The sequence below is a fragment of the Camelus ferus genome, chromosome 15 (assembly GCF_009834535.1).
Source record: "Camelus ferus isolate YT-003-E chromosome 15, BCGSAC_Cfer_1.0, whole genome shotgun sequence".
Taxonomy (NCBI): domain Eukaryota; kingdom Metazoa; phylum Chordata; class Mammalia; order Artiodactyla; family Camelidae; genus Camelus; species Camelus ferus.
Window position 1 is genome coordinate 20,712,050 of NC_045710.1, and position 15,463 is coordinate 20,727,512.

The 15,463-nt window shown below is 43.5% G+C and overlaps 1 protein-coding gene across 1 annotated transcript in view; it reads right to left on the bottom strand.

Moving 5' to 3' along the window:
* The window catches only part of ALK (ALK receptor tyrosine kinase), a 678,293-nt gene that overhangs the window by 460,178 nt on the left and 202,652 nt on the right, over positions 1-15,463 (bottom strand). The window contains 1 exon segment of the mRNA XM_032497290.1: positions 14,485-14,604. Coding sequence (XP_032353181.1) covers positions 14,485-14,604 — 120 coding nt within the window.

Sequence of the window (15,463 nt, forward strand, 5' to 3'; positions counted from 1 at the left end):
CCTTTCGAACAACCATACCTGGGACTCATCTTCTCTAAAAACACCAGGTAAAGTCTCATTTTCCTTAGGTCTCTTCTGAGTTTCTAGACCTAGGGTGCTTCTTGGAGCTCTCTCTTTAACCCGCCTCTGACTCGGTCCCTGTGTGTTAGGTGCTGTGGAATCTCTCTTACTGACAGGACTCAGAGGGATTAAGGGCTTCACTGAAGCATTCAGCCTTAAGCAACCCAGTAGCTGAGCAGGTCGACGCCTAAGAGGAAGAGTGGGAAATTCACTGACCCCCTGTTGTCTGCCAGGGACTGTGATAGGAATTTTCTTACATCACTATATTTAAACTGCTGAACAAAGCTGAGAAGTGGATCGTGTCTTCTTTTTAAAGATGAGGAAACTGAGGCTCAGAAAGTTTACTGTACTCGCACAAAGACAAAAGGACTACCCTGAGGCAGAACCAGAATGTGACCCAGGGCTGAAGATCCAGGTTTTTTTATCACATCTCCACAGCTTTTAATCTAGGGCCAACAGATTAAAGTAAATAATATATGAGAAACCTATGAAGTGCTCTATATTGGTTATTATTAGACACTAAGTCTGCAACCTTTTCATATCTGTGAAGGCCCCTCTTTTACCCTAAGGGGACAGATCTGTATTTCCTCTGTGTCAGTTCCATTTTACAAAGTGACTGTGACCGTCAGAAGAATCTAGAGATTTCCACCTTACTTTACATAACTGTTTGGACCCAGGAGAATCTAACCATTGAAAAACAGCAATAAGATACATATAACTGAATCACTATGCCATACACCAGAAACTAATACATTGTAATCAACTATACTTTGATTTAAAATAAATAAATGAAAGCTATTTTTAAAAAACACATACTAAAGAAAAAGAAAGAAAAACAGCAATGAAAAAAACATACACTTTCCAAGACCTGCTAATGACATAGCTGAAATCACTACCCACTTTCTAGCACTTCCATTATGGAAGAAATATAAAGCGATGTAATCTCCCAGAAACAGTTCTCCTGTTGAGAGGAGTATCAAGTGCTGTGAAGGGAAAGGTCTTGGGAGAGCAGTGAGGACGGTTCCAGGTCTGGTCTTGCACACAGCAGTTGAGGGGCCTAGGCGCATCCATTCCTCTTTCTGTGCCTGGTGTTTTGCATTTGCAGGACAGAAATGGATCATACACCCCCTATGGTGCCTCCACCTCTGAGGGTCAGTGATTCTACAGGACTCATCCTGGGCCAACACAACCAAACCTACAGACCCGCCAGTCACCTCACTCTGCCTGCCTCTAAACAGGGGCTGGCCATCACCTGTAAAGCAGATTCCCCACGGAAGGAGGCAGAATGTGCATCATACTCTAAGGAGACTCAGTTTGCCTCAAGATCGTCAAAGAATTAAGAAGGAGAGTTCAGGCAAGTTTTACAGACAACTGCTCCAGGGTGAGTATGAGTGTGAGTGTGTGTGTGTATTCATGCATTTTTATCAGTTTATACCCATATTCTGAAATCTTCCAGGATATGAGTCACATTTCAAACACTAAATTAACAGGTAGCTTCAAGACACTGTTCTAGTATAAAACACAGCCATTCATAAAAATGTTACCATCAGAATGTAACCCATCAGAAAAACCCTGAGGTGGCCCTGCCCAAAGTGAGGCCTAGTTCCCTGGGCTATAGTTTCAGCTTAAGCTGAAATGACCAAACCCTTGGACACAGAATCTGAAGGTAGAAATCTAGGCTCTGGGAATGTGTGAGACTACCCAAGCAATCATGCCCAAGGCCTGTGCCTAGCAAGCCAGCCTTTGCTACTCGGGCAGAGGCGGGGATCTTCCCAGTCTGAGCCTCGGCAAGGAGACTGCATGAAGTTCCAGGCACCATCCATAACACCACCAAAGGGTAAGAGAGAGACTTGGTGTACTTTGGACAGTCAGGTCTTCCTTTGGGTGGATGTAGAAAATCTAGCAGTCCTCCTTTGTATCTACACTGACCTCAGGCTCCCCCCAAATCCCCTGGATCAAGGTCCTTTGTACATCCTTCACCCTGACCCTGTAAAGCCAGAGACCTCCCACTAGTTTCTTCAGTCTCCTTAAGACAATTCAAGTTAGGAGACCAGCAGCTTCCTTTAGATTTTAAGACACACCCTCTAAGGCTGGCTGGTTTCCAGGTGACCACAGGGTGGCAAGGGCCAGCCTGGGCAGGTCCATAGGAGCCCACTGGCTGATGTCACTCAGCCTTGGCCCAACACAAGGTTTGGAAACAAATACTGCAGAGTGTAGAGTCATAAAAAAAGAGAAGAACGCCATCAATCCATGATACTTCAGTCTTCTTCATTTTGTCTCTTATTACAAGTGTTCCAGAAGTCAAGCTTGGGGTCAGACTTATGTTCTTGACTCTGGCAGCACTCAAGTCGGGGTTTATAGAGGAGCCCCAAGGCAGGGGATCTCCATGAAAGCCTGTGGAAAGTATTTTCATAACTGATAACATTCACTGAGGGCTTACTGTGGTCAGACACTATGCCAGGCACCCTGCACCATTATCTTATTGAATCCCCATGAAGTAGGCAGGACTCTTACCCCCATTTAACAGAGGAAGACACTGGGGCTTAGAGAAAAGAAGTCACATCTGAGGTTAATCATCAGGACGTGACTGATTTGGCTTCCACTGACCTGCTTCCTCCCTGGGACTCCCAAGGCCTTGATGTCATTATCTCACAAACAGGGAATTATGAATTGAAAAGGTAGCAGAAAGACCCCCCCCCCCCGCTTCATTTGGAGTCACAGACACTAACAGGAGTCAAGACCTGCAATGAGTCAAGACAGGAACTGGACCCATGCAGGGACAGACAGGGCCAAGCTGGAGGCAGGACAGGAGCAAAAGCAGCTTAGCCGTCCTTAAAGGTCCTCATCCCACCTTTACACAGTCGGACCTGGGATGCCCTAAGTGAGGACTGAGTCAGTGTACACATTCCCAAGATCCAAGTCTTAATCCTAGTGGGCATGTGCCTCAGGAAGCCAAGGCTACAGGTACACTAAAGTCTGGGGCTCAAAGTTTGCAACTACGGTTCCTGACATCCTCTAGGGGTATCCTCTGTTTCTTGGGTAGAGCTAAGGGTCCCAGTTAAGGAAACTAAGATTGGGGTGGGCAAGGTTCCTATAGCCAACAGAGGCCCATGAGTTTATTTAACTGTGTATTCTGTCCTGGGAGCTGCATCTGAAAAGAGAATTATCAGTTTTGCTACTAGTTTAAGCATGGCAGCATGTTTGTTATTTTGTCTTGGGGTTATTTCCCTATATCTATTTATCTTGACCTAATATTTAACTGCTGGGATGCAGATAGCCTGATGCCAGGGCCTGATACTCCTTAACTGCTGAATGGTGGTCTCCACGGTCCCACCCATCTCTGCAGTCTTCTCTATATGTGTCTGCCTATATGTCTTATTCATCAAGCAACCTTAATACCATCATAATTGTTTCTCAGAGATAGAGAATAAGACCTGAGATTTGACTCCTGCCACATGTCAGCTGTGCAGTGAGGTGCACTCTCTCCAGCTCTCTGAGTCTTGGTCATCTCAGTGATAAGGTTAATCTTGTTGAAGCTCCCTGCTCAATCTTTGCTTTTTGACATGTTGACGAAGCCTTCCTTTGGAAGTGAAGTCATGCTAGGCCTTGAGTAAGAAGATCTAGGTTCTAGTCCTGGCTCTGAGGTGTTACTTCAAGCAAGCCCCTTAATCTCCCTAGGTCTCAGTTTCCTCATCTATAAATTAAGTGGCAGAATAAAATGTTCTCAGATCTCTTCCATCTCTACCATTCTAAGACTAGTTTCCCCTTTGGACAGGTGGCTGAAACAAGCTCTCTAACTTGGCTCTAGCCAGGTGGTCATCAGAATCCCAAGAGTCCTAACTTGCAGCGTAGACTCAGATGATTAGAGACTTCTATTCCCCCTTTCTGGGTTATCTCCTAAAGGAGCATTAAGCTCACCAGTCACCTTTGATATTAATCCACCAGCTGCCATGAACATCTGGTCACATACTTTATAAGACCTGCCCCCTCCCACCAGCCTGCCCTCTGTCACAGCCACTATTCATTTGTCATAGGGCCCCAGAACTGAAATCATTTACTTCCCACCAGCTTTCCCCCTCAAATGCATCTGGGAAGCAATCACCCAACTCAAGACATCTGTTTAGCTCACTTATAATCAAGCTGCAGCAAAGAAGGTCCAAGTCTCCTTCAATCAATCAATTATACAAACATAGCATCGGAAGAAGTCTCAGAAGAGGGTGTGTGCACCTGCATGCCCACAATGGTGGGATATCGGAACAGAAAACTCAATTCTCATTTCTCTTATCTGTGGCTATAACAATATTACAGACTGAAGAAATGAGACATTGCTCTTCATCCCAGTACAGAAAATTGAAAATAATTAAAATTCTGAAGTTAACAGCCTCCTCATTTTACAGATGGGAAAAATGAGGCTCAGAAAGGTGAAGTGACTTGGCCAAAGTGGCAGAAGGTAGAGTCTGGAAAAGAAGGAAAGCTAAAACCAAAATCCAGACTGGACTTCCAGTCCAGTTTTCTGCCTGCAATTTCTAGGAAGCATTTATGTAGAATGTGGCATCTCTATTAGAATGAGGCTGGCTCTAGACAGCATGGTGAAAACATGGTAGTAGTTGGCACACTGCTCAGCATGACATCCACCCAAATGGATCATTCCTGAAACCAGATGTTTGGAGGAGATCTCTGAGCAATGTGGCAGCCATGACAACCGGAGAAGGCTGATCATCATCCTAGGAGTCCTTGACCTCAGAACATGCAAGATGGCTCTCCCTACTTACTCTTCTGTCTCTGCTGGTGAGGATCTCCTACATGTTAGAGGTGAACCTGAGGTTCTTTCCTGATGTCAATTGCAAAACCAAGGCAGATACCAGGCTTCCTTAGCATGGACCCTGTGCTCTTCAGAAACTTCCAATCCACTGGGGGAGATGGACTTACACCTAATTCTCACAGTAAGCAGCTATGGTGGAGACAAAGGGACACAGAACAAGAGACCTTCTGCCTGGAAGGACCAGAGGCTCAGGGAGGAGGCAACTTTTGGCTTCATTGTGAGGAATGAAAGGATATGGACAGATGGTAAAGGTTTAGCTAGGAAGTTTGTTAAGAATAGAGAAAGGAATGAGGTTATTCCAGGCAGGTGGGGAATGTTGCTTATTTTCATGTAGTTGTATGAATTTTGAAGCTGGACTACATAGCATTAAATCCCAGCTTAGATAGTATCATAGTTAAAGGTAAAGTGTTTTCAGGTTCCAGCAGACAAAACTAGGGACTTACAGAGTTTTAAGGAAAAATCGTCTAGCAAATAGAGCCATTGCCACCAAATGCAGGTCATTGGCCTCTCACTGGAATGGGTCTCATTCCTCTTCAGAGAGCATTAGTGAAGCACCTCTGTTCCACGGAACTCTGTCCTCATAGTCAATCTTACAGTGATGCTGTCAATTAGAAATCATGATCATTCTCATTCTTCAGATGACAAACAGAATCAAAGAGAGTGGTTGAGTGGCTGAAGGTAATAACACTCACAAGAATCAGAGCTGGGAATAAATTCTACATCTCAGTCCCAGCTGGAGTTTCTACCCCACCATTCGGTGCTTTGCCTTGAAACAGAGGCTGGAAGATGTCTTGCTTGGATATCACAGAGGAGATTTAAATAGGCAACAAGGAGGTGAATGGAAGATCTGTGATTCCCAAACCTAACCCTACAGTCCCTAGATCCCAGAATCTTGTTTTTAAGATGCTTTCCAGGGGATGGGGAGGCAACTAGACTAGGCCTGGACATGGGTTTCTCCACACCAGGATGGTACTGACCCTACACTGATGCAACCCTCAGGGCAGCATGAACCCACTGGGCTGACAGAGACCCAAGGAATTAAAGCGATGAGATGAATAAAGCAATAGATGGGAGTAACATGTAAGGAAATGTTTTGTAGCCCAAGTACTGAGACAATGTGAACCACTGCATGTGCCTCTGCTGTGGAGGGGTTAAATGTGGGCCCTGCTAAATTGCTGGTCTCGGTCTGAACCTCAGCTTTGCCACCAGCCCTGGGCAGATCACTGACCTCTCTAGGCCTAGTTTCCTCATCTGTAAGACGAGGCTATTTGACTAGGCTGCTGCAGGTCCTGACAGCTCACAATTTCTATGAATTTCTCACAGATCAAATTATTCTAGTCATCTACTCAAATGGGCTGGTTAAAGTCTTGTTAATCTGAAATCTCTTCTGACATGAAGTTTTGCACCTGAGGTTGCTCTTGACAAAACATTTCATTTTAAGAGGATTTCCTCTCACGTTTCTTACTCTTGATCAGTCATTTTCCTGAATATGTTTTGGACACATGTCTTTCTAGGCTAGTTAGAAATGCTCTGTACACAATATCTCAGATGTCCTAAAGCTGTCAAAACAAAAATTCCTCAGCTCACTCATGTCTGCTGAATATGCTTTCTTAGATTGAGAAGGAAAAAAAAAATTAGCCAGCCCAAAGTAAAGTCACAGCTTTGAAATCTAAACCAAAGTATGTTCAATTCATTCTGTCCTTAGATACCTATCTTTCCTGCAACCAATTATTATGACTTTAGGAAAAGAGGATTTGTGGGAACATCCATACCTTTTACTAAAATAGAGACCCTCAGGGGCAGAAAAGCTCCAGACTGGGAATTGAGAGACTTAAGTACATGCCTAATTTGCCCATGGATTGTTCAGTAAATGTTGCAGTTTTACCTAGTATATGTTTATTAAGAACCCAACTAAGTACAAAACACTGGCTTAAGTACTGCGGATGCAAAGGAAACAAAATGTGGATTCCTTGACCCCTAAGAGCTTACAGTCTAGGAATCATGATGATTCAGGGCCACAAATATTTAAGATATGAGGAACAGTGTGACATCAGACGTGCAAAGTGCTGCAGAAAGACATTATATAACCTTCCTTGATAAGAAAATGGGACAGAGTAAAGTCTACAACCTTGCAGGTTATCCTAATTTGGGGTTAATGTGGTCACCAGCTGTGGGGTGTGAATGCTTACTATATGGTTTCCAAAAAGAAGCTCTACTAAATCTAACAGGCATACTGTGTCTTTGCTAAAACTGAAAAGCCTTATTTCCCAAGTAAACCTTCCTATTAGGTTTGATGGTTCATCAGATCCAGGGGCACTACAGTCACATACAAAACAACTGTACAACAAACATTTAAGCAGCACCTTTCAGATGGATATTTAGGACTATCTTGGATCTGTGACAAAAGTGAACTAGGCTAGAATCTCTCCGAGGAGCAGGAGCAAAGAGCTTGGCAAATTGAGGACATTCACTGAATGAGTGGATGGATGGATGGATAGACAGATAGATAGGTAAAAGTGACATTTAAAATCTCTGCCTTCCACTACCCAGTTGGGTAAATTAGGCTCATCCATGATTGCTTTATCATGTGACCTAGTTTACACCTGGGCCATAAAAGGGATGAAATAAAAACTAGGAAAGTAATTTGGCTCATAAGAAACATCAAGGAAGCCCCAGGTTTTGTGGAATGTGATTCTTGGATAATTTGGGATGTTCAGGAAATAACCATTCCCTGCACAAGGCAGAATCTTCTCAGATTTCAAGGGGGGGGGATTATACCATCCAAGTGTTATCAACAAAATTCCATCAACATTTTCCATTAAAAAATTCCAAGGGGAAAGAGACATCAGGGTAGCCAGGGTACTCAAGAAATCTCTGAGGTAGAAGCAGGGACTGAGCTGGCCTTACAAACTGGAGCAGGTAGGATCTAGGAAAATAAGTTCAAGGGAAGGACAAACTAACTGGGGACAAAATGGAATGAGAAAGAAGGAAATATGGGGGAAGGAGAAGGAATGTAAAACTTTAAGGATACTTATCAGGGTGAGGAAGGCCTTCTCACAGACCTTGTCCTCTAGTTGGCTTCAATACTATTGATGACATTACATCTAAAATTCTTTATCCCTTTGGTTTCTGTGGCTATTCTACCATCTGGTTTTCCTCCTATCATTCCTATTTCTCCATCTCTGTCAGTGCTTCTCTTCTGTTTACCTCCTAAATGTAAAATCCTGGATTCCCTCTGGGTCTTCATCCTCCAATCACAACCTCAACCACAGTCTATGATAGGTGCAACTCTATTGCACCTCTCTCCTCAAATTCAAGTCATGGATTTACAACTCTCTACTGGCCATCTTCACCTGGATATACTGTAAGTACTGCAAATGTAACTTGTTCTACTTAGATCTCACCGTCTTCTTCTCTCCCTCTAGATGTCGTGGTCACCCTTTCTCCTTGCCAAATGTTTCTCCTCCTTCCTACTTCTGATAATGGGATCTCCACTGACCCAGTTACTCAGGCTGGACTCTCCTGAATGGGCAACCAAGCCATGCTCACCTTATAGCCAGAATCTCTCCCATGTTCTCCTCCTGCCCTTCCTTTTCCAATCTATGCTTCCCATGTAGGATCAGATCTAAACCCTCAGTACACCCAGAAGTAACTGTTTCTTCAGGCTCACTTCTCCCTCTCCCTGTCTCCACAGGTCCTCTATACCCTGTGTCACTGAGCTTGACCTGTTCCTGAACACACCTGTGCACATTCATTCCCTCTGGCTGGAATGGCCCTTCTCACTGGTCCCTGAGGTCCAAGATTCAGCTCAGTTCTCCAGAACATCTACCTTTCTAAGTCTTCCATAGAACTGGCTCCCTGTCCCTGTGTTTCAGGGAGATTTGAACATGCTTCTGTTACTGCACCTGTCATAGAGCAGGCATGTCTGCCTCTTCCTCAGGAACTCCTAGTACTATTTGTATTTATCATGACCATGCCTAGAGCAGAATCAGGCACAAAGTTGGTGCTTAAAGAATGATTATACCCATCCTCCCATTCTCTGTGGTATCTGAGACACACTTAGGGGAAAATGATGTAGGCAGGTTGGTAGAGATGCAGAAACAACCCCTAGGAGGAGGTCAAGATTGGAGCAGACATTAGGGAGCCACCTGTACAGGTGTGAAAGCTGAGACCATATTAACAGGAGAAAGAAAACATGACCAGGAGACCACACAACTCTGAGTGATTCTTTCCACATTTGTTGGTCTGGCTGTCTGTCTCTGTTTCCATTCCCTCATCAGTCTCTCTTTCTTTCCCTTTTGTCAATCCCTTTCCCCCTCTGCCTGTGAAAATCATTTTAGGTGGATCTCTTCTGACTTGATTTTCTTGCCTTTGTGTCAGTTGGTCGATTATTCTTTTATTATCTTTTAATCTGATGTGTTTTCCTTTGCTTCTCCTTACTCAGTCTGCCACTAACAAAGAGATAAATTGTTGGTTATTTATTGAGTGGATCTATGTGCCGTCATTTTAAAGGTAAGGAATATGATCAAGTGGGACACTTTAAATAAGTCTCTCCTCAAAACACCTAAGCCAACTGTTTTTCATTTAATTTCCATGGACTAATTTCATTAGTTCCCAGCAGGTCACTGGTCCTCAGAGGACAGATGTTCCCTGCTCTTGGTCGTGCATGACTGCTGGCATTGCTGTCCCCTTTGGGACTCAGTCTTTATGGTGAATGTAACCAAGGAAAGCCTTGAGCTTACCATGCTGTAGATAAAAATACAGAAGTGTGAACTAGGAAAGAACTTGACTTCCCAGCTCAGTGGATCAGGGCTGGGAAGAGAACACAAAAAGGCCTGGTCTATCAGGGCAGAGGAACTGGTAAGAAAGCTTTCAGCCCTAACAATGGTCCACAAGGGAGTGGGGTGGTGTTTTTCACTGATGCCAGGCTCTTGAGGGCAGAATGGCTGATCACGGCCAGCCAGCCACAATAAACATGTAATTTCAGAAATGTGATCAAACTGACTTCCTGCCAGAGCTATGAAGCAAATCACATAGGAGGCTGGAGGGCCTTTTGTTTTCCATTTTTGATTCTGTGGTAGGTTGATTTTTTTTTTTAAGAGAGAGAGACAGATTTAATTTATCCAGTCTTTTCAATCAAAGAAATTGATACATTAACAAGACTGGTGGTGGTGGTAGCAGCAGCAGCAGGAGAAGTAATTAAAAAGCCCAATTTTTCTTTGTTTCCAAAAAGCACCAGTCCCTAAATTGGATGGGTCCCAATGGACTTCAAAGCAGACAAAGTTTTTATAGAACTTTTATTTAAAAGTCCAACAATGGCTTTGTTGTGCCCTGATGTTGAGATGTTGAGAGGGCTCTTTCTTTTCCTGGATTCAGTGCCCTGGACATTAGAGGACTGGGGCAATGAAGGATTGTATCTACAGACTACTACAAAATACTACAAACTTGGTGACTTAAGACAGCAGAAATTTATTCTCTCACTATTCTGGAGGCCAGAAGTCCAAAACCAAGGCTTCAAAAGGGCCGTGTGCCAATGGCTCTAGGGGAGAATCTGTCCCATGCCTTTCCCCTAGCTTTTGGCAGTTGCTGGCAATCTTTGGCATTCCTTGGCTCGTAGATGCATCATTCTAATCTCTGCCTCCATTATTACATGGCATTCATCCTGTGTATCTGTCTGTATCTGTCTCCTCTTCTTATAAGGACACTTGTTATATTGCATTATGGCCCACTCTAATCCAGTATGGACTCAACCTAATTGCATTTACCAAGATCCTATTTTTAAATATGGTCACATTCACAGACACTAGGGGTTAGGACTTCAATATACCTTTCTGGGACACAAAATTCAACCTATAGCAGGGATCAGAGACTATGGTAGGGAAGATAAGACTGTCCATGGTGCCTGAGGGACTACATCCATATTTAGAAAGAGGTGAGTTACCCAGCCTGCCTGGGATAGTCTCAATTTGGGGACATCAAGTCTTGGTCCTACAGCTGCCCAGATCTTGGATATCAGGTTGATCATTTACTCTAAACACCAGGTTGTTCAGCAAATGAAAGCCCTCTCCACAGAATGGGGACTTCATCTGTGAATTAACTTTATGATGTGGTAGAAAGAGCACTCAACCTAGAATCATAAAATATGGGTTCAGTCTTTTCTAACGATCACCTGCTCCATAACTTGAGAGCATGGTCAATTACTGTCTTCAGCCCTCGATTTACTCTTCTTTAAAAATGGGATATAAAACAATTTTCACCCACCACAACTTTATAACAAGTTTAAGTGAGAAAAGGTGGCAAGAAGAGTTTTGCAAAGTATCAAACTTTTTTTTTCCCAATAAATGAAAATTCTCTTCTTCCTCCTCATCTGAGCAGAACCTTTGCTTTTTCTGTCTTAAACGTTGATCTGATTCTTCTTCTACCCAGAATGGGCAAACATGAATTAAAGTTGAGCAGGATACCATCAACTTTTGTGGCTCTAGAACTCAAGGTGATCAAAACCCCCAGTGGCCTCAATCTGTGAGCTACCTGAAGTTACTAGATGGAAGAGACTTTTTATCTGGGTAGGGAGTTAGAGCCCAATCCTTTGGCCAAGCCTATAAATAAGTCTTAAGGTATCAAAGCTAGATGATAAAAGGAAAAAAATTCTTTGTTTAGATGACCTCCCTCCTTCAAAGCCTTGGGGGAAGAATGTGCAGCTCTGTTTGTTGATGATGAAATTAGTGGGCTCCCATCATTCAAGACAAGAGATGAGAAAGAGCTGGAATCTGACACCAAATGCCATTGAAGAGAATATATTTTATACAACATAAAAGTCCCCAATGTAAATTAGAAGAAATACGGGGAGACTTCAAAAAGGTAGGTCAAACTTTTTCCTCAAGCAGATAATTACAAGCTGGGGTGAGTAAATTTTACTAGCCTCTCTCCACCTCGTCTCTTCTCATAAAACACCAGTGAAAAGAAAGCCATACTCAATTCAGGACTGGACAGCTTGCCTGAGAGGGCTGGCCCACTGCTGTCCATCATGCTGCCTGCCGTCAGGTTGTTGACGCCTACCCGAACCGCCCCCTCCTGCTCCCCGACCCAGACTTTCTCTCCCGCCCCTGCCCCAGAATGCAGGCGAAGACAGCCACCAGGCACAAAGCTCTACCACTCAAGTGCCCACATTGACTTGCTGAGACTCGGTTACTTCTCACTGTCTGAAGAACTATCCCTTCAGGCGGCAATTTTCCAGTCAAATTTCTCTGCCCAAGTTTGAGGCCTTAAGATTAATGAAGTTGTTAACATTCCTTAAAATGTCTTTCATGGCAGTTGAAAGGTGTGGATTTATCACCAGTCAACCTGCTGGCCTCTTTGGTTCCTAAGGAGATGTGAACTAAGCCTCGCAAACATCCTTAAGGGGACAGGAGCCTCGGTCTTCAGTTTGCTCTGCCCTGAGTCTCAGGACTAGTCCTCAACCTCTGTGCCCCAGAGGTGCTCTCTGTGGATGGGTGGAGCTGCCCACAGAATTGTTTCTCTGGCCAATGAGCTCTGAGAGAGCAGAAGCAAGTCTCACCCATGTTTGTTTTTGTGTCACCTCTAGCATGTGGCACTGGACCAGGCACACAGAGGTGGTGGTGGGGACAGGTGGGTCTTTATGAGTGTCAGCTGAATTAAATATCGGAAGAAGATGAAAAGGCTCTGAATTTACTACTGTACTCAGTCAAGTAGCCACCAATCAAGAATCATTTCTTCTCACCTTGTGAATCAATAGCCGTAATTGTGCCGACTTTATTGAGCATTTGGGCAATGTCTGCCCGATGGTTGGGGTTCTCTCCTCTGCCAAGAAGGCAGATCATGCAGATTCTAGGCCACACAGAGCATCTGAAAGGGATCCTGGGACTCCTCCAGATCTACTTGTTTGCCCCAAGGAGCACATCACCCCATCCTCATTTCACAGATGAGAAAGGTGAGTCCCAGGGAGAGGAAGTAACGTATCAGAGCCAAGCCGTGGGCAGGTAGCAGTTTAAATAGGCTCCAGTGGTTCTGTCCTTTCCCTGCAACCTCTTTCTGGATGTTTCAGAGAGAACAGATGCTATGCCCTCTGTGTCATGCAGGAGGCAGACCTGCCTTTTTTGGACATACTGCATTTTATAAAAGTTGTGGAGACACTAAATGACTTTAATTCAAATTCAAAAATGTTATCCAAAGACTGGTTTTATCACAAATCTGGTTTTACAAAGCAGTAACGATATAAAGGACCAGATTTTAATTATTTATAAACACCTGCCCTTATCCTAAGATGACACTCAATGTCTGACTTAAATGAAATCAAGAAGTAATTCTTATCTGGAATCTCCTGACAACTACAGACCTTCCCCTCCCACTGGAGAGGCTTAGGGATAGCAGGAAACATCCCAGCAGTGTACAGTCAGTCATAAATTGCCCTAGGGTTTTTGATGCATTTATTTTTTTTAAGTTTAAAATGAAAGGTACAGTTAATATGAACCAAGACTTACTGCCTTACGAATGAGGGATACCAGCAAGTGGAAGATCTCTGCTGGGTGCACTTTAAAAAGCTTGGGCCCAAGGGCAGAGACTGAGCGGCAAGAATAGGTAAATATGCCCAGAAGGGAATCTAGAACTTAGTGCTGTTCATAAATACTTAATTCAATCATGCCTGATGAGTGAATTCCACCCCTGAAGGCTTTCTGCATTCATTCATCATGCAGAAGCCTCTATGAGTTTCTTCTACATGATAGGATACAGTGGGGAGCAAACACAGCTTAGTGTCTGCCCTCATGAGGTTCACTCCAGAGGAATTCAAGAGAAGAAAAAATGTCCAAGTGGAAATACATCAGCCCTCCCCCAAACCTGCCCTTTCCTCTACAGAGACCCATTTCCTGTGAGCTATTAGGATGAACGTGGAGGAGGAGGAATGCTACACCACGTAAATATGGCCTCAGACTAGGGGTCTGAGTAGGTAGCTCCCTCGGAGAAAAAGTGAACATAAGGGAAGAATTCTGGTTTTATAGTTAGAAAATTGACTCTGTACAATTTTATTATGCTCAGTTTCTACATCTGTAAAAATGGAATGGGAGCTGGCTTCCTTACCTCCGAGGTTGTTACAGAATCACATGAGCTCAAAGAATATCTAGGAACATGTCTGCATACTCTTAAGGAGGTACCTAAACGAAAGGGAGTCACTGGAGGAGCCCCAAAAGACCTGCAACCCTCATAATAACAACCCTCTCTCAAGAGATCTCCATCATTAGAAATACTCACAGGTTAGAACCCTGCTTCTAGAGAGCCACAGTCAAAATGCAAATAAGCATCACGTCTAATGGCTGTTAAGGGGATGTCAGGAATACCATAAACCGTAAAGGCTGGGGCGTAAGATATGGCAGAAACAATGCCCTTGGCCTCCTCCAGGATACACAATGCAGCTGTCAGTATGGAGAGACCAGGCCTGGCAGGAATGGTCTTGTGGAACTGGGTGTCAATGGAAGACTCAGGGCACAGAAAGACTTCTTCCCTGAAAAGCCATACATCACAAACTGAAACTCGAACTTCTTTAATTATGAGATGTTGACATTACAAATAACTATCAAAAATATACTTACCATATCGGCTGCGATGAGACAGGAAAGGGAAGGAATCTTTCATTATCCAGGTCAGATTCCATGCAAATGAATTAGAAGAAAGAGAAGGCACGTTTGTTGGTGACTCCACGGAGCTGTGACCTGAACATAAAATAAAGAGAGAGAGAATACTGACCCTTGTGCTTGGAATGTGTCTTTGAGCTGTCATTTATATCACTTATAAAAGAAAATTTCTAAGAGGCTTTCACGACATCAACTGGAAAACGAGAGAAAAAAGACTGAGCCACTAGTAGATTTAATTGACCTCAGGACCTCAATGCACATTTGCTACCAAGGGCAGCCAATCTAAGATGTCTGAATCTTGTGACTAAGGCATGCCAAAGATCTCTGGGAGATGAACTAGAAGCTAGGTTACTTAATGGCTCAGTCTAATAGCTCTATCCAAAGTCTATTCTGCCTTTAAGAATTTGTGTAACTTGATGGAGAACTTTAATTCGTCTGATCCAAATAATGCCTCCACTCTACTTTATGTTCAGACTTGTAACTTCATCTGATGTTTGCTTGGGTTATTGCCTTATCAATGAGAGGGTTGGAACTGCACTCAGAAGTTATGAGTTTTTGAAAATTATGTTATTTTCAGGAAAAAAAAAAAGCTAGGCGATGAGTTTTCCCATAGCCAAGAGTCCAGGGAGCCACAACGGATTAATGTTTCTGATTTGCATGAAAGAAAGAAGGGTTGAGAGAAAAGGAGCAAAAGCGGCATTATTCCTTTGCTTAACAGTACCTCAAGTGGGTTTCATGTGGTGAAAGTAATTATAATATATCTACAAATCAAATGAACATAGGCTGCATGCTCTTATACAGTTCTTCCCAGAAATCCCCAATTCAATCACTATTTGCTAAAGTTTTATGGCAGGCAAAGCTTTTTTTGTTAAAGAAGGAAGGGTTTGAGAATCATTTCTGTTTAGGAGATAGACACATAGCAAGACTGGGTGTGGGA